Here is a 24,668-nt window from a genome sequence, read left to right on the forward strand (position 1 = left end):
AACCAGGACTAAACCAGAACTAATCTGGGACTAAACCAGGACTTAACCAGGACTAATCTGGGACTAAACCAGGACTAAACCAGGACTAATCTGGGACTAAACTGGGACTAAACCAGGACTAAACCAGGACTAATCTGGGACTAAACCGGGACTAAACCAGGACTAAACCAGGACTAATCTGGGACTAAACTGGGACTAAACCAGGACTAAACCAGGACTAAACCGGGACTAAACTGGGACTAAACCAGGACTAAACCGGGACTAAACTGAGACTAAACCAGGACTAAACCAGGACTAAACCGGGACTAAACTGGGACTAAACCAGGACTAAACCAGGACTAAACTGGGACTAAACCAGGACTAATCTGGGACTAAACCAGGACTAAACCGGGACTAAACTGGGACTAAACCAGGACTAAACTGGGACTAAACCAGGACTAGACCAGGACTAAACCAGGACTAGACTGGGACTAAACCAGGACTAGACCAGGTCTAAACCAGGACTAGACCAGGACTAAACCAGGACTAGACTGGGACTAAACCAGGACTAAACTTTGACTTCCCCTCTGTATCTTTTCACTAATGAACAGTGTAAAATAATGTTCTGATTTCTCTTTAAGTGCAGAGTTTAAGATGAAAGTGCTAATTAGCATAGCGGAGGTTAAACACTAGCAGAGGATTAGCGTAGCGGCTAACGAGGCTAACAGCGGTTTGTACTGCGTTTGTGATAAAAGACGCACAACACGATAACACGCGACGCACACGCAACACGCACTAATCTATTATCTGATAGGAATCATGTACAGGCTAATGCAAGAAGAAGGAGAGGAGAGGAGGAGGGGGAGAGGAGCGGCAGGGGGAAAGAGAGGAGAGGACGGAGAGGGGGGAGAAGAGGAGAGGAGGGGCAGGGGGAAAGAGAGAAAGAGAGGAGAGGACAGAGAGGGAGGAGAAGAGGAGAGGAGGGTCAGAGGGGGAGAGAGAGGAGAGGATGGAGAGGGAGGAGAGGGGGAGAGGAGGGGCAGGGGGAAAGAGAAAGAGAGGAGAGGACGGAGAGGGAGGAGAAGAGGAGAGGAGGAGAAGAGGGGGAGAGAGAGGAGAGGATGGAGAGGGGGAGAAGAGGAGAGGGGGGTCAGAGGGGGAGAGTGAGGAGAAGATGGAGAGGGAGGAGAGGAAAGGAGGGGGGCAGAGGGAAAGAGAAGAGAGGACAGAGAGGGAGGAGAGGAGAGAAGGGGGGGCTGAGGGAGGAGAGGACGAATAGGGAAGAGATGGGGAGAGGAGGAGCAGGGGCAGAGGGTGAGAGGGATGAGAGGGAAGAGGGAAGGAAGAGGGATGGGGCTATAGGAGAGGGGGAGAAAGGAGGAGAGAGAGAGGAGAGGAGGAAAAGAGTATGGTGAGGTGAGGAGGAGGAGAGGAGAAGGACTTTTAGGGAATTTTCTGGATCTCATTTGTGTGAAGAAACACTTAAATAAAAATGCCAGACTCAGTGTGAACACAGTGGTATTTCCATGTCTCACCCACAGGCACTTCAGTACAGGGGAGGGGGCGGGGACAGGGGGTAGGTGAAAACAGGACATTTCTGAGCACACAAGCCTCAAATGTGGAACAGTACAGGATTATTCAAACATACCAGGATCATCACATAGACACACAGACACACGTACACACACACCCCAACACACCCATACACACACACACACCCCTACACACCCATACACACACACACCCCTACACACCCATACACACACACACACCCCTACACACCCACACTCACACACACACACACACACACACTATAGTGAGTCTTACCTGGGACAGTCCTAAGTAGATGGAGACGGTCTCTGAGATGTAGAGGAATCGTCCTTCTTTGTTCAGAGCAAAAACAAAACCGTCCAGAGACTGAAACACAAACAAACAGTGTATTAAAGAGGGGTATTTGACTCCTATGGGGCATTAAAGAGGGGTATTTGACTCCTATGGGGCATTAAAGAGGGGTATTTGACTCCTATGGGACATTAAAGAAGGGTATTTGACTCCTATGGGGCATTAAAGAGGGGTATTTGACTCCTATGGGGCATTAAAGAGGGGTATTTGACTCCTATGGGGCATTAAAGAGGGGTATTTGACTCCTTTGGGGCATTAACTGTAACAAAACATCATATTAATTTTAATTCAAAGTTCAAACATGGTTGGAAGCTCCAGAAAAGTCCACTTTGCAGAACACCTCCTCAAAACACCTCCTCACAAATCCTCCTCAGAACACCTCCTCATAATACCTCCTCACAAATCCTCCTCAGAAAACCTCCTCAGAACACCACCTCATAATACCTCCTCACAAATCCTCCTCACAAATCCTCCTCAGAAAACCTCCTCAGAACACCACCTCATAATACCTCCTCAGAACACCTCCTCAGAACACCACCTAAAAACACCTCCTCACAACACCCTAAAAAACACGTCCTCACAACACCTGGTCACAGTACCTCCTCAGAGCACCTCCTCACAACACCCTAAAAAAACACTTCCTCACAACACCTGGTCACAGTACCTCCTCAGAGCACCTCCTCACAACACCCTAAAAAAACACTTCCTCACAACACCTCCTCTGAACACCTCCTCAGAACACTTCCTCAGAACACCTCCTCAGAACACTTCCTCAGAACACCTCCTCAGAACACCTCCTCAAAACACTTCCTCAAAACACCTCCTCAGAACACCTCCTCATAATACCTCCTCAGAACACCTCCTCATAATACCTCCTCAGAACACCTCCTCATAATACCTCCTCAGAACACCTCCTCTGAACACCTCCTCAGAACACTTCCTCAGAACACCTCCTCACAACACCTCCTCAGAGCACCTCCTCTTTAAAAACATGAATATTTTTACAGCAGGATCTGAAGACGTGAATCTGCAGGTTTAAGTCAGACACAGATATTCTTCTGTTCACAAATGATGAGATGAACTGATAAAAAGCATTTAGATGGAATATTTTCAGCGTTTCCATGGAGACGAGCAGATTGCACAGGTGGCATAATGCACCTTTAAAGATATACTGTCACGATGAATAAACTGCAGCGGTAAAATGAACAAAAGAGAAAGAGAAATATAAAAGAGGAGGGCACTGTCCTGAACTGAAGCTTTGATATAAACAAGTGAGCATCAGAAAAGAGGAGGAAAAAGAGAGGAGGAAGAAGAGAGGAGGAGAGGAGGTAACGAGGAGGAAGAAGAGAGGAGAAGAGGGAAAGAGGAGGAAGAAGAAATCAGAAGAAGTGAGGAGGAAAGAGGAGGAGGAAGAGATAAGGAGAGGAGGAAAAGAGGAGGAAAAAGGAGGAGAGGAGGTAATGAGGAGGAAGAAGAAATCAGAAGAAGTGAGGAGGAAAGGAGGAGAAAGAGATAAGGAGAGGAGGAAAAGAGGAGGAGGAAAAGATAAGGAGAAGAGAGAAGGAAAAGAGGAAGACAAAGAGATCTGAAGAAGAGGGGATGGAAAAGAGGAGGAAGAAGAAAGGAGGAGAGAAGGAATAGAGGAGGAAGAAGTGATCAGGAGAGGAGAGGAGGAAAAGAGGACGAAGAAGTGATCAGGAGAGGAGAGGAGGAAAAGAGGACGAAGAAGAGATCAAGAGAGGAAAGGATGAAAAGAGGACGAAGAAGAGATCAGGAGAGGAGGAGATTTTAGGAAACATAATGGTTTTGACAAATGGTTCTGTACTGAACCTGTCCTCCCTCCTCCTCTCTCTCTCACTCTCTCTCTCTCTTTCTCTCTCTGTCTTTTCTTTTCTCTCCCTATCCCCACATCCTCTCTCACCCCTAAACCACCTCCTTTCTTCTTTCTCTTCTCTCCCCACACTCCACACAACTCCTCCTCATCTCTCTCTTCACCACCCTCTCCCTCCTCTCTCTCTCCCTCCCTTCTCTCTCTCTCTCCTTGTCTCTCTCTCTCTTTCTCTAATCCCTTGTTAGTTCTTGTTTTTCTCTGTGTGACCTCCATAGCTCTCTCACCTTGGACCTGCTCCTGATGAACCACAAACAAAAACACACCACAAAAATATCAAATCTAAAACCCACAAACTCAGACATTTCTCCTCCTCTTCTCTCTCCTCCTCTTGTCTCTCTATTCTCCTACTCTTCTCTCCTCTTCTCTCTCCTCATCTTCTCTCTCTGTTCTCCTACTCTTCTCTTCTTTTCTCTCTCTCCTCTTTTCTTTCCTCTTCCCTCTCTCCTCTACTCCATCCTTTCTCATCTCCTCTCTCCTCTTCTCTCTCCTATTGTCTCGCTCCTCTTCTCTCCTTTTCTCTCTCCTCTCTTCTCTTTCCTCTTCTCTCCTCTCTTCTCTTCTCCCTCTCCTCTCTCTCCTCTTCTCTCTCTCCTCTCCTCCCCTCTCCTCTTCTTCTCCTCTCATCTCTCATCTCCTCTTCTCTTGTCTCCTCTTCTGCTCCTCTTCTCTTTTCGCGTCTCTCTCCTATTCTCTCTCCTCATCTCTTCTCTTGTCTTCTCTCCTCTCTTGTCTTCTCTCCTCCTCTTCTCTCATGTCTCATCTCCTCTTCTCTTGTCTCCTCTTCTCCCCCTCTTGTCTCCTCTCCTCTTCTCTTCTTGTGTCTGTCTCTTCTCTCCTCTTCTCTCTTCTCTCCTCCTCTTCTCTTCTCTCCTCTGCAGGTCTCTCTATCTCTCTATCGCTTCATCTCTGCTCACTCGTTTAATCCGTGCTAATCCCACAGATGAACACATTAGCACGTCTTTTACATCTGAACCTGCAGCGAGAACCTCGTTTAGATTTTATTTCAACAGGAAACACAAAGCCGGACCTGCACAGAGAGACGAGGTCCTGCTGTAGTCCTGGTTTAGTCCTGGTTTAGTCCTGGTTTAGTCCTGGTTTAGTCCTGGTTTAGTCCTGGTTTAGTCCTGGTTCAGGTTTAATGCCATACTGTGGAACATTCCAGGCTACAGACATGTGCTGCTACTTAAATGTCATGTGAGGACATGGGCTTCAGAGGAGAGTCATGTAACGTGAAAGGCGACGTGCACGCCCTCTGATCACGTGCACGCTCTCGGCTCACATGAACTCTCTGGGCTCACGTGCACGCTCTGGGCTCACATGCACGCTCCGGGCTCACGTGCACGCTCTGGGCTCACGTGCACGCTCTAAACCCAGTGTATTTGTTCATAAAGACCACACTGACAAGGCTCATTGACCATCAGAATGTGATTAGAATGAGACGATAGAGGACAGAAGAAAAGGAGCAGAGGAGACGGGCAGAGGAGAGGGATGGAGGGGAGGAGCAGGGGAGAGGGGCAGAGGAGAGGAGGAGAGGGTCAGAGGAGAGGAGAGGAGCAGAGGAGAGGGGCAGAGGGTCAGAGGAGAGGAAAGGAGCAGAGGAGAGTGTCAGAGGAGAGGAGCAGAGGGTCAAAGGAGCAGAGGAGGAGAGGAGAGGGGGAGAGGAGCAGAGGAGAGGGGGAGAGGGGCAGAGGAGAGGAGCAGAGGGTCAGAGGAGCAGAGGGTCAGAGGAGAGGGGGAGAGGAGCAGAGGAGAGGGTCAGAGGAGAGGAGCAGAGGAGAGGGATGGAGGGGAGGAGCAGTGGAGAGGGGCAGAGGAGAGGGTCAGAGAGGAGGAGAGGGGGAGTGTAGAGGGGCAGATTTTTTTTAACCTCATAACATTTTCATTTTGCTTTGAAATTGTGATACAAACTAAACAGGATGTGCAGATTCTTTTCTCAAATTTCTCTTATAATTTGAGACACTTTTTATGAAATATGCTGTTTGTTCCCTCCTGCCTTCCTCTCTCCCTTTCTTTTTACATTTTCTTTCTCCTCCCTCCCTCTCTCCCTGTCACTCACCCTCCCTCTCTCATTCAGTCCCTCTCCCCCTATCCCTCTTCCCCTCCCTTCCTCCTTCTCTCCTTTCCTCTCTCCTTTCCTTCCTCCTTCTCTCTGCCTCTTTCCCTCCCTCCCTTCCTCCTTCTCTCCCTCCCTCTCTGTCCTTTCCTCCTTTCTCCTTCTTTCCCTCTCCCCCTCCCTCCTTCCCTCTCTCCCTCCCTTCATCCAACTCTCCCTCCTTCTCTCCCTCCTCCTTCTCTCTCTCCCTCCTCCCCTCTCTCCTTCCCTCTCTCCCTCCTTCCCTCTCTCCCTCCCTCTCTCCCTCCTTCCCTCTCTCCCTCCTTGTCTCCCTCCTCCTTCTCTCTCTCCCTCCCTCTCTCCCTCCTTCCCTCTCTCCCTCCTTCCCTCTCTCCCTCCTTGTCTCTCTCCCTCCTTGTCTCTCTCCCTCCCTCTCTCCCTCCTTCTCTCTCTTCCTCACGTTGTGTATTTTTCTTGTTTTGATGCAATATTGTCTCCTCAAAGTGTTTTTAATGGAACCAAACATTTCATTACGCCACAAACACTCCCTCTCTTTTCTACCCCTCTCTCCTCTCTCTCCCTCTCTCTCCCTCCATCCTTACCCCCCCCCCCCCCTCCTCTCTCTCCCTCTTTTCCTCCGTCTCTTCTTCAATAAGCGGTGAATGAAATAAATAAAAGTACAATCAAAACGCCAATTACCTGTGTGTGTGGCGGTGGCGTTAGCGGTAGCGCAGCTCGTTAGCGCAGCTCGTTAGCATGCGGTGGCGTACAGCGGCGTCCAAAGTCATTTCCGTTTGTTTATCTTTGCCGCGGCGCATAAATAAAACCGCCAGAGCCGCAATTAGCATAATTAGCCCGGCTGCGCTTCGGACCGGTGTGGATAGGAGCAACGGAACGAGGGAGGAGAGGGGGAGAAAGAGAGAGGAGAGGGGGATAGAAAGACAAGAGAGAGGAAGGGATGCGAGAAAAGGGCCGAGGGGAGGAGAGCAAAGGGAGGAGTGGAGAGAGAGAGAGAGGAAGAGAAGATGGAGACAGAAAGAGAAGAGAGGGGAGAGAAGATAAGAGAGGGGAGAAGAGGGGGAAGGAGAAAGAGAAAAGCCGGGAGGGAGGAAAGGGCAGAAAGGAGGAGAGGAAATGGGGAGGAGTGGGAGAGACAGAGAGGAAGAAAAGATGGGGAGGAGGGATGACAAAGAGAAGAGTGGGGAAAGAAGGGAGGAGAAGAGAGGGGGAAAGGAAGAGAGAGCAGAGGAGAGGGAGAGGAAAAGACAGTGGGAGAAAGAGAGAGGAGGGGATAGAAGGAGAAGAGAGAGGACAGAGGAAAGCAGGGAGAGGAAGGGCTGGGAGGAAAGGGCAGAGGGGAAGGGGGAGGAGTGGGGAGAGAGAGGAAGAGAAAATGGAGGAGAGGTGACAGAAAGAGAAGAGAGGGGAGAGAAGGGAAGATGGGAGAGGGAGGGAGAAAGAGAAAAGCGAGGAGGGAGAAGAGGGGGAGGAAAAAGAAAAGGCAGTGGGAGAATGACAGGAGAGGATGAAGATGGCGGAGAGAGAGAGAAGGAGATGGGTGAGAGGAGGGTGAGGACAAGAGAGAGGGACAAGAGTGAAAGAGGAAGGAGAGACAAGGAAATAAAAGGAGAGGGAGAATTAGTGAGGCATGGAGACAGAGGGGGGATGGAGGAAAGGGAGGGAAAAAGAGAAAGGGGAGAGAAAGGAGAGAGAAAGGAGAGAGAGAGAGAGAGAAGCAAATAGGGAGATCGAAAAAAGACAGGAGAGTGACGGGGAGACAGAGAGAGGAAAAAAAGGTGGGAAACAGGAGAGGAAAGGAGAGGCAGGGGGTAGAGGTGTAGAGGGAGAGATAGAGGGATAGAGTGAGGGAGGAGGAGGTGTAGAGGGAGTTGAATCCTCTGGTTTGTTTGTGGTTTGGTTGTTTTCTCTTTGTCCTTGGTTTTTGACTCAGAATTAAAAAACAGAACGAAACAGCAGAGACCACATGGGCTATTAATATGGAAATGAGAGAGAGGAGGAGAGAGGGGGAGAGGGAGAGAGAGGGGGAGGAGGAAGAGAGGGGGAGGGAGGAGAGGGAGGAGAGGGAGGAGGAAGAGAGGGGAGGAGGAAGAGAGGGAGGAGGAAGAGAGGGGGAGGGAGGAGAAAGAGAGGGGAGGAGGAAGAGAGGGAGAGGGAGGAGAAAGACAGGGGGAGGAGGAAGAGAGGGAGGAGAAAGAGAGGAGGAGGAAGAGAGGGAGAGGGAGGAGAAAGAGAGGGGGAGGAGGAGGAGGAGAAAGACAGGGGGAGGAGGAAGAGAGGGAGGAGAAAGAGAGGAGGAGGAGGAAGAGAGGGAGAGGGAGGAGAAAGAGAGGGAGGAGAAAGAGGGGGGGAGGAGGAAGAGAGGGAGAGGGAGGAGAAAGAGAGGGGGAGGAGGAGGAGGAAGAGAGGGAGGAGGAAGAGAGGGGGAGGAGGAGGAGAAAGATAGGGAAAGAGAAGGAGAAAGAGAGGTAGAGGAAAAGGAGAAAGAGGGAGAGAGGAGGAGAAAGAGAGAGGAAGAGAGAGGAGGAGCACAGGGAGAATGAGAGAGAGTGAGGGATAATGAGAGAGGGAGAGGGGGTGCAAAAGGGAGAACAGAGCGAATGAAGGAGGGCGAGGTAGATAGAGACAGTTCTGGTTTAGTCCCGGTTCAGTCCTGGTTCAGTCCCGGTTCAGTCCCGGTTCAGTCCCGGTTCAGTCCTGGTTCAGTCCCAGTTCAGTCCTGGTTTAGTCCCGGTTCAGTCCTGGTTTAGTCTCAGTTCAGTCCTGGTTTAGTCTCAGTTCAGTCCTGGTTTAGTCCTGGTTCAGTCCCGGTTCAGTCCCGGTTCAGTCCTGGTTCAGTCCCAGTTCAGTCCTGGTTTAGTTCTGGTTCAGTCCCGGTTCAGTCCCAGTTCAGTCCTGGTTTAGTCCCGGTTCAGTCCTGGTTCAGTCCCAGTTCAGTCCTGGTTTAGTCCCGGTTCAGTCCCAGTTCAGTCCTGGTTTAGTCCTGGTTTAGTCCTGGTTCAGTCCTGTTTTAGTCCTGGTTTAGTCCTGGTTCAGTCTAATATCATAAACTGAGGATTACTCTGAAGTTACGTCTCTAAACGCTGTGAGAAAATCTATAAGAGAAAAATGAACATGTCTTAATAGAGAGAGAGAGAGAAGGAGAGAGAGAGAGAGAGAAGGAGAGAGAGAGATGGAGAGAGAGAGAAGGAGGGAGGGGAGGAGGAGGAGAAAAGGGAAAAGGAAAGAAAGAGAGAAAGAAGACAGGGAAATTGAGAGAAAGGAAGAGGAGAGAGAGAAAGAGGAGATGAGAGGGGGGCAGAGAGCAGGAGGGGAGAGAAGCAGAGAAGGGACGAGAGAGAGGGGGGGAGAAAGGGGAAGAGAGGAGGGAAGAGAAAAAGGGGAAGATAGAGTGGCAGAAAGAAGGAGGAAGGAGAGGGAGAAAGAGTGACATAGAGAAAGTGAGGAGAGAGGGAAAGAAAAGATGAGTTAGAGCATTAGAGACAGAGAGCCCTTGCTCGCCCGGTGTCTTCCTCTGAAACGTCTCTATCGTCGCGGCGATAAAATAAAGAAGTGTCATTGATCTGTGCTCTGGCCCCGCCCCCTCCAGAGACAACTTCGATCTGAGCGAGAGAGACGAGAAGAGAGAAAGAAATAGATAGGGGGGATCAGCAGGAGGAGGAGGGGAGAAGAGGAGGGAAAGAAGAGGAATCAGCAGTAAGAGGGGGAGAGAGGGAAGAGGAGGAGAGAAAAAGAGAAGAGAAAGAGCGAGAGTGAGGTGGAGCAAGAGAGAGCGAAGAGGAGGAGAGAGAGGGAGGAGAAAGAGAGGGAGAGGGCAGAGAGGGGGAGGAGAGGAGGAGAGAGGGAGGAGAGGCACCATGGTCAGAGAGAGAGGAGGAAGCAGCATGAAGGAGAGAGGGAGAGAGGAAGGAGAGAAGGGGACAGGAGAAGAAAGGAGGTAGAGAGAAGGAGAAACAGGGAGATGAGAGTGAGTAAATGGAGAGGGGGAAGAAGGAGAGAGGGAGGAGATGGAAAAAAGAGAGGGAGACACAGCAGCATACACACAAAAGATTCAGCACCACGGACAGCGAGAGAGGAGAGAAGAGTAATCCTTTCATCATTCACCAGAACATAGACGAGAAGAGAGAGAAGAAAGAGAGAGAGAGTGCAAGGGAGCAAGGAGAGAGAAGAGAAAAACAGAGGGCTAGAACGAAAGAGAGAGGAGAGAAAAAAATGGAGGGTGAGATACAGACAGGGAGGCAGAAGGAGAGAGTTCAGGACCACGGACAGCGCCAGTGTCACCACAACAGGCAGGAGCTATGATACAAGAGGAGGAGGAGGAGGAGAAGAAGAGAGGAACAGGAGAGAGGGAGAGAGGAGGAGAGAGGGAGAGAAGAGGAGGGCAGAGGGAGAGAGGAGGAGGAGAGAGGGAAAGAGGAGAAGGAAAACAAACATCAGAGGTGCAGGGAGAGGAGGGACAGGGGAAGAAAGAGAGGCAGAAGAGAGGAGTAAACAAGTGAAGGAGAAAGAGAGAGGCAAGGGATGTGTGAGGGAGGTATAGAAGAGATAGAAAGAACAGAGAGAGGGAGAGAAAAAAAGGAGGGAATGTTTGTGGGATCAGCGAAGAGCAAAATGTGAAGGTTTAAACTTGGTTTTAAGTCTGGTTTAAATATTGAAAAGAACAATTAGATTTTTTAAAATGCAACATCTTTATAATCAGTGATCCAGAACTTAACCAGGTCCATAAACCCAGACTAAACTAGGACTAAACCAGGACTAAGATCATGGTCAAGATCAGTTACTCAAACATGTGTGAATGAAACAAAACACAGCTCCAGGTGTGTTTTTGATGCAGTAACAGTATTACATCATATTATTATCATATATCACAGCTTAACTCACTTTTGTGTAAAAAAGGCCCTTTAAATGAAACCAAAGAATCAGCACCACAGACAGTGGACAGCACCGCTCCTCCCTCGCTCTCTCCATCTCCTTTTGCAGTGATTCTTTAATTGCTCGTCCTCTCTCCACTCTCCCTTTCCTCTCTAACTCTTTCTCACACACACACACACACACCCCCACACACACACACACACACACACACACACACACACACCCACACACACACACACACACACACACACACACACGCCTATTGATTGTGTATTTGACAGGCCTCCTTTCTCTCTGTTTCCCCGTCTTCCCTCTCTTTTCTCTTATTGACTGTTTATCTTTCTCTCCTCCCTCTCTTCCTCTCTCTCTTCCCTCTTTTGATTGTCTGTCCTTTCCTCTCCTCTTCACTTCTCTCTCCCTTATTGACTGTTTCTCCTCATCTCTCCTCTCTTCCCCCTCCCTCTCTTTCTCCCTTATAAATTGTTTACCCTCTTGTCCTCCTCTCCTCCTCTTCTCCTCTCTCCGTCTCCTCCTCTCTTCCTCTCTTCTCTCTTGACCTTTCACTGTACTTTCGCAGTGAGAGCTTTGACCTTTTTAACTGGACTCGTTTGTCAAACAGGAAATACTTGAGCACAGACAGGAAGTGCTCCAACGAGGGCAGTGATTGGCAGACGCTCAGTCACATGACCAGAAGTAAGTAAAGGTCACTGTGAGATTTCTACATTCACAAACGGCACTGGACTACAGAGGGACTAAACCAGGACTAAACCAGGACTACAGAGGGACTAAACCAGGACTAAACCAGGACTACAGAGGGACTAAACCAGGACTAAACCAGGACTAAACCAGGACTAAACCAGGACTACAGAGGGACTAAACCAGGACTACAGAGGGACTAAACCAGGACTAAACCAGGACTACAGAGGGACTAAACCAGGACTAAACCAGGACTACAGAGGGACTAAACCAGGACTAAACCAGGACTAAACCAGGACTACAGGGGGACTAAACCAGGACTAAACCAGGACTAAACCAGGACTACAGAGGGACTGAACAGGACTGAACAGGACTAAACCAGGACTAAACCAGGACTAAACCAGGACTAAACCAGGACTACAGAGGGACTGAACCAGGACTAAACCAGGACTACAGAGGGACTGAACAGGACTAAACCAGGACTAAATCAGGACTAAACCAGGACTAAACCAGGACTACAGAGGGACTGAACCAGGACTACAGAGGGACTAAACCAGGACTACAGAGGGACTAAACCAGGACTACAGAGGGACTAAACCAGGACTAAACCAGGACTACAGAGGGACTGAACCAGGACTAAACCAGGAATACAGAGGGACTGAACAGGACTAAACCAGGACTAAACCAGGACTAAACCAGGACTAAACCAGGACTAAACCAGGACTAAACCAGGACTAAACCAGGACTACAGAGGGACTAAACCAGGACTCAACCAGGACTAAACCAGGACTACAGAGGGACTAAACCAGGGCTAAACCAGGACTAAAACAGGACTAAACCAGGACTACAGAGGGACTGAACCAGGACTAAACCAGGGCTAAACCAGGACTAAACCAGGACTACAGAGGGACTAAACCAGGGCTAAACCAGGACTAAAACAGGACTAAACCAGGACTAAACCAAGACTACAGAGGGACTAAACCAGGACTAAACCAGGACTACAGAGGGACTGAACCAGGACTAAACCAGGACTAAACCAGGACTAAACCAGGACTAAACCAGAACAAAACCAGGACTAGACCAGGACTACAGAGGAACTGAACCTGGACTAAACCAGGACTAGCCTCTCGTCTATGTCTGAAACGGTTTTAGTGAATGAGTTTTTACATTTAGAATTGAAACATTTTTAAAGCCACATTCTGTCACTTTTCCACAGCGTCACACATCTGCAGCTTTTCATAAACGAGACAAAAGTGTGACAAAAAACAACAAGAAAAAAGGAGAAAGAGAGGGGTGAAACAGGAAAGAGAGAGAGATTTGTCTTCATTTAGACTGACTGCACACATGCATTCTGATTAGAACGAGTGAGCAGGAGGTGAACAAGGGAGAGGAGGAGGGAGGGAGGGAAAGAGGGAGGAGGAGGAAAGGAAAGAAAAGAGAGAGGAGGAAGAGGAGCTGAAAGAAAATGGAAAGAAGAGGCAGGTAGGGAGGAAAGGGGAGATGAGAGGAAAGAGAGAGGAGGAGGGATAGAGAGAGGTTGAGAGAAAGTAGTGGAAGATAAAGAGAGGAGAGAAAGGAAAGAATTAGGAGAGAAGATAGTAAGATGGAAAGACAAATAGATGATGAGAGGAGAGAGGGAGGAAGAATAGAAGAAGGAGAGAGACGAGGAGAGAGTAGGAGTACAGAAAATATATAGAGAGAAAGAGAGTAGAGGGAGGAAGAGAGGAGGGAGAAATGGGAGAGAGGTAGAGCGAGGAGAGGGAGAGAGAAAAGAGAGAAAGAGAGAGAAAGAGGAGGAGGGCCGCTCTGAGAGTCCGAGCACTCGTTTAAATGTTTGTCTTGTTCAGCGACGTGAGAGAAACAGGTCAATGCGGTTTAACACAGAGGAACGGAGGGATAGAAAAAGAGAGGGAGGTGGAGAGGAGGAGATGGGTGGAGAGAGAGGGACACGGAGAGGAAGAGAGTGGAGTGAGGGAACAAGGTAGACAGAGGGAGAGAGGAGATAGAACAGGTAGCGTGAAAGAAGGCAAGTAGAAGGGAGATAGAGAAAGACAGGAGCACAGAGAGAAGACGAAGAGAGAAAGAAAGAGAAAAATAGAAGGAGAAGAGAGACAGAGCAGAGGGATAGAGAGAAGGAAAGAACATGAGAGGGGAGAGTTAATGTAATGTTCAGTGCTCTGGCCCCTGGTTTAGTCCTGGCGTGGTTCTTATTTAGTCCTGCTGTAGTCCAGGTTTAGACCTTGTTTAGTCCTGGTTTAGTCCTGGTTTAGACCTTGTTTAGTCCTGGTTTAGCCCTTGTTTAGTCCTGGTTTAGTCCTGGTTTAGACCTTGTTTAGTCCTGGTTTAGTCCTGGTTCAGTCTTGGTTTAGTCCTGGTTCAGTCCTGGTTTAGTCCTGGTTCAGTCCTGGTTCAATCCTGGTTTAGTCCTAGTTTAGTCCTGGTTTAGTCTCAGTTTTTATCCATAGCTTTATTCTTCCTTGTTCCCGTTTTGATTTTTATTTCAATTTCACTTTTGTCCCTTTAGAAACTATCAATATTTGCTTGTTTATGAATCTATCCCCGTGTGTCAGATGCCCTCCCCATGTGTCAGATGCCCTCCCTGTGTGTCAGATGCCCTCCCTGTGTGTCAGATGCCCTCCCTGTGTGTCAGATGCCCTCCCTTCCTCCTGTATTCAGTCTGTTTGCAGAGTTGTAGTTTGTGGACAGAAACATTTTGGCTCAGAGCCGTATAACCTTCCCCTCAGTGAACCGCGTTACCCACAATCCCCCTGGGGCCTGCTCCCACCAGCTGCTACGGCTAATGCTAACACCCCACGTGTGCGCTCATTCGTGCACGCTCCCACACACATACAGAGACTGAGCAGACGATCATGGAATTATTAATGAGAGGAGTTTGAACCTGTTGGACTAAACGAGGACTAGATCTGGACCAGAGCCAAGGACCAGGGGCTAAACACAGACTATACAGGGACTAAACTGGGACTAAATGGGGTCTAAACAGGGTCTAAACAGGGTCTAATCTTGGACTAAACAGGGTCTAAACAAGGTCTAAATAGTGACTAAATAGGGTCTTAATTGAGACTAAACTGGGATTAATTTTAGACTAAACTGGGATTAAACTGGGTCTAAACAGGGACTGAACGGGATTAAACTGAGACTGAACTCAGACAAAACTCAGACTAAACTGTAGTGTTGTCATGGTGCTAAAATTTCAAACTCGATTTTATCCTGATTTAGACCTGGTTTAGTCCTGGTTTAGTCTTGTTTTAGTCCTGGTTTAATCCTGGTTTAATCCTGGTGGTTTAGTCCTGGTTTAGTCATGGTTCAGTCCTGATGTCGTTTTAGTTTAATCCTGGTTTAGTCCTGGTCTAGTCCTGGTTCAGTTCTGGTTTAGTTCAGGTTTAATCCTGGTTTAGTCCTGGTCTAGTCCTGGTTTACAGTCTCACACCTCTGTCTCTCTCCTGTGCTGCGTTCAAACTCAGTCCGAGTTTCAGACTTTATTAAATTCTCGTCTCGTTTCAAGGTCGAGCTCTCGTTCTCTTCTGCTGCACGTTGGGCGAGCAAAGGGTCACAGGTCACAGCGCCGTATAGTCCCACCGGACCCAAGACTGACAGCAAGGACTAGACCAGGACTAGACCAGGACTAGACAAGGACTGAACCAGGACTGAACCGGGACTAAACCAGGACTAAACCAGGACTAAACTTAGATTGAACCAGGACTAAACCAGGACTAAACCAGGACTAGACCAGGACTAAAAGAGGACTAAACCAGGTCTAAACCAGGACTAAACCAGGTCTAAACCAGGACTAAACCAAGACTAAACCAGGACTAAAAGAGGACTAAACCAGAACTAAAGGAGGACTAAACCAGGACTAAACCAGGACTAAACAAGGACTAAACAAGGACTAAACTTACATTGAACCAGGACTAAACCAGGACTAAACTTAGATTGAACCAGGACTAAACCAGGACTAAACCAGGACTAGACCAGGACTAAAAGAGGACTAAACCAGGTCTAAACCAGGACTAAACCAGGACTAAAAGGGGACTAAACCAGGTCTAAACCAGGACTAAACCAGGTCTAAACCAGGACTAAACCAAGACTAAACCAGGACTAAAAGAGGACTAAACCAGAACTAAAGGAGGACTAAACCAGGACTAAACCAGGACTAAACAAGGACTAAAAGAGGACTAAACTTACATTGAACCAGGACTAAACCAGGACTAAACTTAGATTGAACCAGGACTAAACCAGGACTAAACCGGGACTAAACCAGGACTAAACCAGGACTAAACCAGGACTAGACCAGGACTAAAAGAGGACTAAACCAGGTCTAAACCAGGACTAAACCAGGACTAAACCAGGACTAAAAGGGGACTAAACCAGGTCTAAACCAGGACTAAACCAGGTCTAAACCAGGACTAAACCAAGACTAAACCAGGACTAAAAGAGGACTAAACCAGAACTAAAGGAGGACTAAACCAGGACTAAACAGGGACTAAAAGAGGACTAAAAGAGGACTAAACTTACATTGAACCAGGACTAAACCAGGACTAAACTTAGATTGAACCAGGACTAAACCAGGACTAAACAAGGACTAAACCAGGACTAAACGAGGAGTAAACCAGGACTAATCCAGGACTAATCCAGGACTAGACCAGGACTGGACCAGGACTGGACCAGGACTAAACAAGGACTAAACTTAGATTGACCCAGGACTAAACCAGGACTAAGCCAGAACTGAACAAGGACCTACTGAGTTTGACAAACATATGACATAACATATATTTTCATAAATGTTTAAAATATTGAAATTCAGTTTTGACTTTTGTATGTTTTGATTGGCCCCATGGCACTCCTGCGTCTGTCTCTTCAGATTAAACACGTCCGACTTCAAACAGCTGTGAGCCGCCTGGGGTCGTCACGGCGACATACAGGAAGTGACACGAGACAGCCGCAACATCACTTCCTGTCACAGCTGCCAATCAAACTGTCAGCCAATCAGCCATCAGCGCAGGTAAACGCTAAAGACAGAAGACAGGTGTGGTTTGTGAGGGAGGAATACAGAAGAGGACAGGCCTTGGTTTAGACCAGATTTAGACCTGGTTTAGACCTGGTTTAGACCTGATTTAGACCACATTTAGACCTGGTTTAGACCAGATTTAGACCTGGTTTAGACCTGGTTTAGACCTGGTTTAGACCTGATTTAGACCTGATTTAGACCTGGTTTAGACCTGGTTTAGACCTGGTTTAGACCTGATTTAGACCTGATTTAGACCACGTTTAGAGCTGGTTTACTCCTGGTTTACACTTGGTTTAGACCTGATTTAGACCCAATTTAGACCTGGTTTAGATCTGATTTAGACTTGGTTTAAACCTGGTTTAGACTTCGTTTAGTCCTGGTTTAGACCTGGTTTAGACCTGGTTTAGTCCTTTTTTAGACCTGATTTAGACCTGGTTTAGTCCTGGTTTAGACTTGGTTTAGTCCTGGTTTAGACCTGGTTTAGATCTTTAGTAGTTGTGGTTTAGACCTTGTTTAATCCTTTTTCAGACCTGGTTTAGTTCTGGTTTAGACCTGGTTTAGATCTGGTTTAGTCCTTTTTCAGACCTGGTTTAGACCTAGTTTAGTCCTGGTTTAGTCCTGGTTAGACCTGTTTAGTCCTGGTTTAGTCCTGGTTTAGTCCTGGTTTAGTCCTGGTTTAGTCCTGGTTAGACCTGTTTAGTCCTGGTTTATTCCTGGTTTAGTCCTGGTTTAGTCCTGGTTTAGTCCTGGTTTAGTATTGAAATAATATAAATCGTATTATCTAATCCCTTGTGTATAAGAAACACCAGCAGAGGGCGCAGGGATTACTCTTAAACTTCATAATTGTGTTTGCAGATCATTAGGATGATTTAAAAGTGATTAACGTCTTAAACACAAAATCTGCTGGTCTTTTCATCAGTACCACGCTCTCTCCCACAGATGGCGCCGCGTCTGTGCCTAAACGCTCGGAGGGGTCAAAGGTCAGACGCGATGAAGAGGGAGAAGAAAGACGCTATGTTGTTTCTGAAGATGAAGAGGAGCGACAGACGGAACGGAATCAAACGCAACGCGGTTCAAAAGATCAGAGCTGGATGTGTCGGGCTCAAAGGCACAACAACAGAAGAGCTTAGACAACATCTGGAGAGTCAGGAACAAGTGAGTCTCGTGTTTAAGGAAGAAAGAAAACACGGATACAGGAGGACGGGAGGGCATCTGACGCACGGGGATACGGGAGGACGGGAGGGCATCTGACGCACAGGGATACGGGAGGACGGGAGGGCATCTGACGCAGGGCTAATCCACTCCTGGCTCTGGTTTAATCTCTCTCTTGGTTAATTATCTCGGTGGTTTGGTCTTTTTGAATCTAAAGTTCAGCCTCTCGTCTTTATCAAACTCCATCCATCAGAGTCCCAGTCTGCAAATGTCACTCCAACACAATCAATTAACAAGAGATTAACGAGGCAGGAGCAGACAGGAGCAGAGAGGAGCAGACAGGAGCACAGAGGAGCAGACAGGAGCACAGAGGAGCAGACAGGAGCAGACAGGAGCAGACAGGAGCACAGAGGAGCAGACAGGAGCAGAGAGGAGCACAGAGGAGCACAGAGGAGAACAGAGGAGCAGACAGGAGCAGACAGGAGAAGACAGGAGCAGAGGAACAGACAGGAGCAGACAGGAGCAGACAGGAGCACAGAGGAGCACAGAGGAGCAGACAGGAGCAGACAGGAGCAGAGAGGAGCAGAGAGGAGCAGACAGGAGCACAGAGGAGCAGACAGGAGCAGACAGGAGCAGACAGGAGCACAGAGGAGCAGACAGGAGCAGACAGGAGCAGAGAGGAGCAGAGAGGAGAAGACAGGAGAAGACAGGAGCAGAGGAACAGACAGGAGCAGAGAGGAGCAGAAAGGAGCAGAGAGGAGCAGAGACAGAGAAACAAACATTTCTCACAACAATTTTTCTGACAAATATTGTGATTTCAAATAGATTTGTATTTTAATGATAAGTGTGTGGAGGGCATCTGACACACGGGGAGGGCATCTGACACACGGGGAGGGCATCTGACACACAGGGAGGGCATCTGACACACAGGGAGACATTACAGAACATGTTTGTACTCATCTAAACTGTTTTTATGCCGATACAAATGGGAGATTTTGTTGTTTGTGGAGGAAACTTCAAAATTTTGCTAAACTATGATTTTGATTCACTTGCATTTAATCTGAAAACAACCACACCAGAGTATGACCTGGACTGAACCAGGACTGAACCAGGACTGAACCAGGACTGAACCAGGACTGGACCAGGACTGAACCAGGACTGAACCAGGACTGAACCAGGACTGAACCAGGACTGAACCAGGACTGGACCAGGACTGAACCAGGACTGAACCAGGACTGGACCAGGACTGAACCAGGACTGAACCAGGACTGAACCAGGACTAAACCAGGAGCACATATGGATTTATGTGGATGATATGAGGTTGTCATGGTAACCACAAGAGGAATAGAGACAGGTGTTATTGTTATGGGACTTTTTTGTTAACACTACACAGAGCAACAGATGAGACAGGAGCAGAGGAATGAGACCTCCTCTAACCCTCTCCTCTGCTCCTCTGACCCTCTGACCCTCTCCTCTGCTCCTCTGACCCTCTCCTCTGCTCCTCTGACCCTCTGACCCTCTCCTCTGCTCCTCTGACCCTCTCCTCTGCTCCTCTGCTCCTCTGACCCTCTCCTCTGCTCCTCTGCTCCTCTCCTCTGCTCCTCTGACCCTCTCCTCTGCTCCTCTGACCCTCTCCTCTGCTCCTCTGACCCTCTGACCCTCTCCTCTGCTCCTCTGACCCTCTCCTCTGCTCCTCTGCTCCTCTGACCCTCTCCTCTGCTCCTCTGCTCCTCTGCCCCTCTCCTCTGCTCCTCTGACCCTCTCCTCTGCTCCTCTGACCCTCTCTCTCCTTCTTTCTTAACAGTTCAGTTTTTAAATCAGTTTTTTCAACACTTTTCAGATCTTTAACCCTGTTCTAGTCGTTTCTTCTCCTTGAGCCTCTGAAGTTGTATTTGAAGTGATTCATGTTCGAGTTTAATCTTTAATCCACTATTTTCAAGACGCCATTTTGTCGACCTGTCCCCGTGTTCACCTCCACTGAGACACGCCCACTGTGACACACACTCTTCCTTCTCCAGTTTTATTTTCTCTGTGATACTCGTAGGATTCGAATGAAAAAGCTGTTTGGTTCTTACCTGCAGGATGTGGCTGCCCAGGTGAGGTTCAAATATGTCAGATGCCACGACGCTCTGGCTCCGCCTCCTCTGCGCTCCGATCGCTTCAACATCCAAAAAACACACGGACGAAAAGAAAAGAAAGAAAAAGAGAGAGAGAGACAGGACAAAGACAGGTGAGACGAGTGAGACGGGCAAGCACAACACTAAAGTCTAAAGAAAGAGGAGAGGGGAGAGAGAGGAGGGGGTGGGGGAGAGAGGGAGGGAAAGAGAGGGAGAGAGGGGGAGACAACATTAAGGAATGGAGAGATAGAGGGGTAGAGAGACAAAAAGAGGAGGTGAAAAGAGTGAGAGAAATGCAAGCACGACATAAGGGCTAAAGAGAGGGTGAGGAGGGGTGAGGCGGGAGAGAAGGGGATGGAGGAGAGAGAGGAGGAGAGAAAGAGGGGGGGAGGAGGAGGAGAGAGACAGGCAAGCACAACATAAGGACAGGAGAGAAGAAGGGGGTGAAAAGAGAGGGAGAGAAGGAGCAATACAGGAAAAACGAGGAGAGGAGGATAGAGAAGGGACTGGGGTAGGAGGTGAGAGAGGAGTGAGGGACGGAGAGAGAGAGAGAGAGAAGGAGAGAGGTGTGAGGAAGGGGGGTGGGAGCAGAGTAGAGACACCTAGTGGTACAGAGAGACACAGCAGCCTAGTGCACAGACAACATGGCACAAGACAAGAGCAGCGCCGGGTCAGAATCAGGTTAGCAACGTTAGCATCCTTATTAGCATCGTTAGCACTGTTATTAGCACTGTTATTAGCACTGTTAGCATTATACATTAAAATACACACACTGTTAGCATCGAGCGGGGACATACATGTGTAAAAACATTGCATTCGTTGATAATTACAAAGTGTGAGAACATAGAACGCTTTGTGTGCTGTGTCATAACTGTGGAGGAGGTGTCTGGGGAGGGGGAAGTCCGACACGCAGTATAAACGTGCAACAAGTATGAACTTACTTTGTCTGACATTCGTTTGTACATTTAATCAGTTCTGACAAATACTGTAAACAGCAACAGCAAGGGCCCACATTACACCGTCTGATCTGTGTTATAACGCCGTTCATGTCCGTGCCAGCTTGTACGAGGCTCCGCCCACAAGCGTACGTCACCCACGCTCCCACGCGACAACTCTCCATAAAAATACAAAAACATGATACAAAACTGTGCACACCAACTTGACAAACCTGATGTGCAGTAGTTTCATTAGTGGGATGCAGCTGATTGTGTTGTGATAGTGCTCTGAAGGGGAGTGACTTAGCACAGAGAGCAACGGGAGGTTATAAAACACGTTAATATGATGTTTTGAGTGAATATAGCATTTTCAAAACAATTCAAGGAAACATGGTGATCTGACTATGTTACGTGTTATAGTTAAAGGTCCACTGTGGAACTTTTCAAGTGAAGGGAGGCACCAATAGGCCAAGTAACAGGTCAGATCCGTGCGGAGGCGAGCCCACTCACGGTAGGAATGCATACATTTCAAGATTTGCACTTATCATTGATAGATTAATGCCATACTGTGATGCTAACTGTAGGCCCTGCTCTGTCTGAGGCTTTGTTACACTTTAATCTGCAGAGTGTCAATAACAATAATCTCCATGGAGACAGGTGGTATAGAGGGGTAAAGTTAAAAACTGCAACTTTAACTTCCACAGATTTCTAGGACAAGGGGATTACATCACTCTTCCCGTTATTCCCTCTTTCCCTTTTTCTTCCCTCTCTCCCTCTCCTCTAAACCGCAGTCTTTCATCACATTTTAATTGATCCTGATTGGTTTGATTTGAGCGAAAAGTGACATAAAAACTCAACTCTGACTAATGAGGAGCACAGGGATCTAACCCCCTCCAGCTACAGACTACAGAGAACTACTGCCCCTGTGTCCATGAGCAAGACACTCCAGAGAGAGGAGAGGAGGAGAGGAGAGGAGGAGAGGAGAGGAGAGGAGGAGAGGAGGAGAGGAGAGGAGGAGAGGAACACAGGGATCTAACCCCCTCCAGCTACAGACTACAGAGAACTACTGCCCCTGTGTCCATGAGCAAGACACTCCAGAGAGAGGAGAGGAGAGGAGGAGAGGAGAGGAGGAGAGGAGCACAGGGATCTAACCCCCTCCAGCTACAGACTACAGAGAACTACTGCCCCTGTGTCCATGAGCAAGACACTCCAGAGAGAGGAGAGGAGGAGAGGAGAGGAGGAAAGGAGAGGAGGAGAGGAAGAGAGGAGAGGAGAGGAGGGGAGGCGCACAGGGATCTAACCCCCTCCAGCTACAGACTACAGAGAACTACTGCCCCTGTGTCCATGAGCAAGACACTTCAGAGAGAGGAGAGGAGGAGAGGAGAGGAGGAGAGGAGGAGGAGAGGAGGAGTGGAGACAAGGAGAGGAGAGGAAGAGCAGAGGAGGAGAGGGAAAAGGAGCAGAGAAGAGGAAAGAACTGAGGGAAGAGGAGCAGAGCGAAGGGAACAGGAGAGGAAAGAGTAGCAGAGGAGAAGGAAAAGGAGGAGAGAAAAGAGGGGAGAAGGAGATGGAAGAGGAGAGGGAATAAGAGTGAAAGAGGAGAGGAAAGAGGTGATGGAATAGGAGAGAAAAGAGGACAGGGACAAGGAGAGGCCAGAGGAGAGGGGTCAATGAGAGGAAAGAGGAGAACAAAGAGAAAAGGAAAGAGGAGAGAAAAGAGGAGCAGAGGAGAGGGTGAGAGGAGGATCGCCTGGAGCAGAGCTGGAGGCAGTCTATCTCTCTATCCCCGTGTCCCTGTGTGTCAGATGCCCTCCCATCCTCCCAATGGACGTCAACAAAGTTAATTTACGGAGATTATTTATCTTTTATTTAACACAAAAACCTCACTCCTGTGGGATCAACTGTCTCATGTGATTACAACTACAGAGAAAGAAGAGAGGAAGAGAGAGAGGGGGGAGGAGGAGGAGTGGAACAGAGGAAGAGGAAAGGAGGGAGAAAGAGAGAGAGGGGAGAGAGAGGAGATGAGGAGAGAGAAGGGGAGGAAAGGAGAGATACAGAGGGAGGGAGAGAAAGGAAGGGGAGAGAGAGGAAAGAGAGACCATCCACAATGATTAGAAAAGTGAGGTAAAGGGAGAGAAAGAGGTGTAGGGAGAGAGGATAAGGAGGTGCAGCGGAGAGAGAAGAAGGGGAGACGGAAAAGAAAAGGCGAGGAAAGTGGTGTGGAGGTGGAGAAGGGGGACAAAGGGAGAAAGAGAGCGGGGAAGAGAGAAAGAGGGGAGAGCAGAGGGAAGAAGGAGAGGGGTAAGGGGAGAGGAGGAAGAGACAGGGAGGGAGAGGGAGAGAGAAGGATGGAGGAAAGGAGAGAGAATGTGGAGATTTGGTAAAGGGAAGAAATAAGGATGGAAAGAAGTAAAAGAAGAGAAAGGAAGATAAGAAAGAGATGGAGGACTGGGGGACTTGACTTTAACTTTGCATTTAATATATGTCAATTAAAATAAAAACTATGGGAGTGAGGGAGGAAGAAAGATAGAACAGAGAGAGAGAGAGGAGACAGCACGTAGACAGCAATGGATAGAAAGAGTAAGGAAGGAGAGGGAGGGGGAAATAGGGAGGGATGGAGTGAAAGACAAGGAAGAGAAAGGAGAAGGAGAGATGGGAGAAAGAGTGAATGAGTGAGGGATGAGGGCAAGGTAGAGAGCAGGAGGGAGGGAGGGAGGAAAGGGGGAGAGAGGGAGGAGAGGGGGGAAAAGAGGGGGAGAGATGGGCAGAGAGAGGAAGGGGCAGAGAGGAGAGTGTAAGAAAAAGGGAGAGAGAGGGAGGAGAGGGAGAGGAGAGAGGGAGGAGAGGGGAAAAAGGGGGTGAGAGAGGGAGGAGAGGGGTAGAGAGAGAGGGAGGGGGGGGAGTCAACAGTCCAGTCTCTGTTTTGTCCTTGTCTTTGGCTTCAGCCCAAACTCATAATATCAATATTACAACATCAGACACAGAGAAGCACGAGGACCAGGACTAAACCAGGACTAAACCAGGACTAAACCAGGACTAAACCAGGACTAAACCAGGACTAAACCAGGACTAAAGCAGAACTAAACCAGGACTAACCCAGGACTAAAGCAGAACTAAACCAGGACTAAACCAGAACTAAACCAGGACTAAAGCAGAACTAAACCAGGACTAAACCAGGACTAAACCGGACTAAACCAGGGACTAAACCAGGACTAAAGCAGGACTAAACAGGACTAAACCAGGACTAAAGCAGGACTAAACCAGGACTAAAGCAGGACTAAACCAGGACTAAACCAGGACTAAACCAGGACTAAAGCAGGACTAAACCAGGACTAAACCAGGACTAAAGCAGGACTAAACCAGGACTAAAGCAGAACTAAACCAGGACTAAACCAGGACTAAAGCAGGACTAAACCAGGACTAAACCAGAACTAAACCAGGACTAAAGCAGAACTAAACCAGGACTAAACCAGGACTAAACCAGGACTAAACCAGGACTAAACCAGGACTAAAGCAGGACTAAAGCAGAACTAAACCAGGACTAAACCAGGACTAAACCAGGACTAAAGCAGGACTAAACCAGGACTAAACCAGGACTAAACCAGAACTAAACTAGGGCTAAACCAGGACTAAACCAGGACTAAACCAGGACTAAACCCTGGTCTTATTGTGGGCCTCTTCTCTGGTGGTTTCTCGTTTAAATCCTTGTTAACGAATCGTGCGCTGCTTTAATGAAATTCTGTGTTTCTGATTGGACGATTTGTAATGGACCTCATTTAGACCTGGTTTAGTCCTGGTTTAGACCTGGTTTAGTACTGGTTTAGACCTGGTTTAGACCTGGTTTAGTCCTGGTTTAGACCTGGTTTAGACCTGGTTTAGACCTGGATTAGTTCTGGTTTAGTCCTGGTTCAGACCCACAGTTTGTCCCCCTCTCCTCCTCCTTCCTCTCTCTACATTCTGTTGTTCATAAACTCCTCTTCTTTCTCCATCTCCTCCTTTTCCTCCTCTGACATTCATACTCTTCTCT

General features: G+C 48.3%; 1 protein-coding gene across 2 annotated transcripts in view; it reads right to left on the minus strand.

The window, feature by feature from the left end:
- The window catches only part of LOC117390573 (neuronal PAS domain-containing protein 3), a 163,828-nt gene that overhangs the window by 56,895 nt on the left and 82,265 nt on the right, over positions 1-24,668 (minus strand). For both annotated transcript variants that reach the window (XM_033988334.1, XM_033988335.1), the window contains exons 4-5: positions 19,665-19,747; positions 1,807-1,896 (exon numbers count right to left, since the gene is read on the minus strand). In XM_033988334.1, the coding sequence (XP_033844225.1) occupies positions 1,807-1,896; positions 19,665-19,747 (173 nt within the window). The remainder of the gene's footprint in view (positions 1-1,806; positions 1,897-19,664; positions 19,748-24,668) is intronic.

Source organism: Periophthalmus magnuspinnatus, chromosome 22 (assembly GCF_009829125.3).
Source record: "Periophthalmus magnuspinnatus isolate fPerMag1 chromosome 22, fPerMag1.2.pri, whole genome shotgun sequence".
Taxonomy (NCBI): domain Eukaryota; kingdom Metazoa; phylum Chordata; class Actinopteri; order Gobiiformes; family Gobiidae; genus Periophthalmus; species Periophthalmus magnuspinnatus.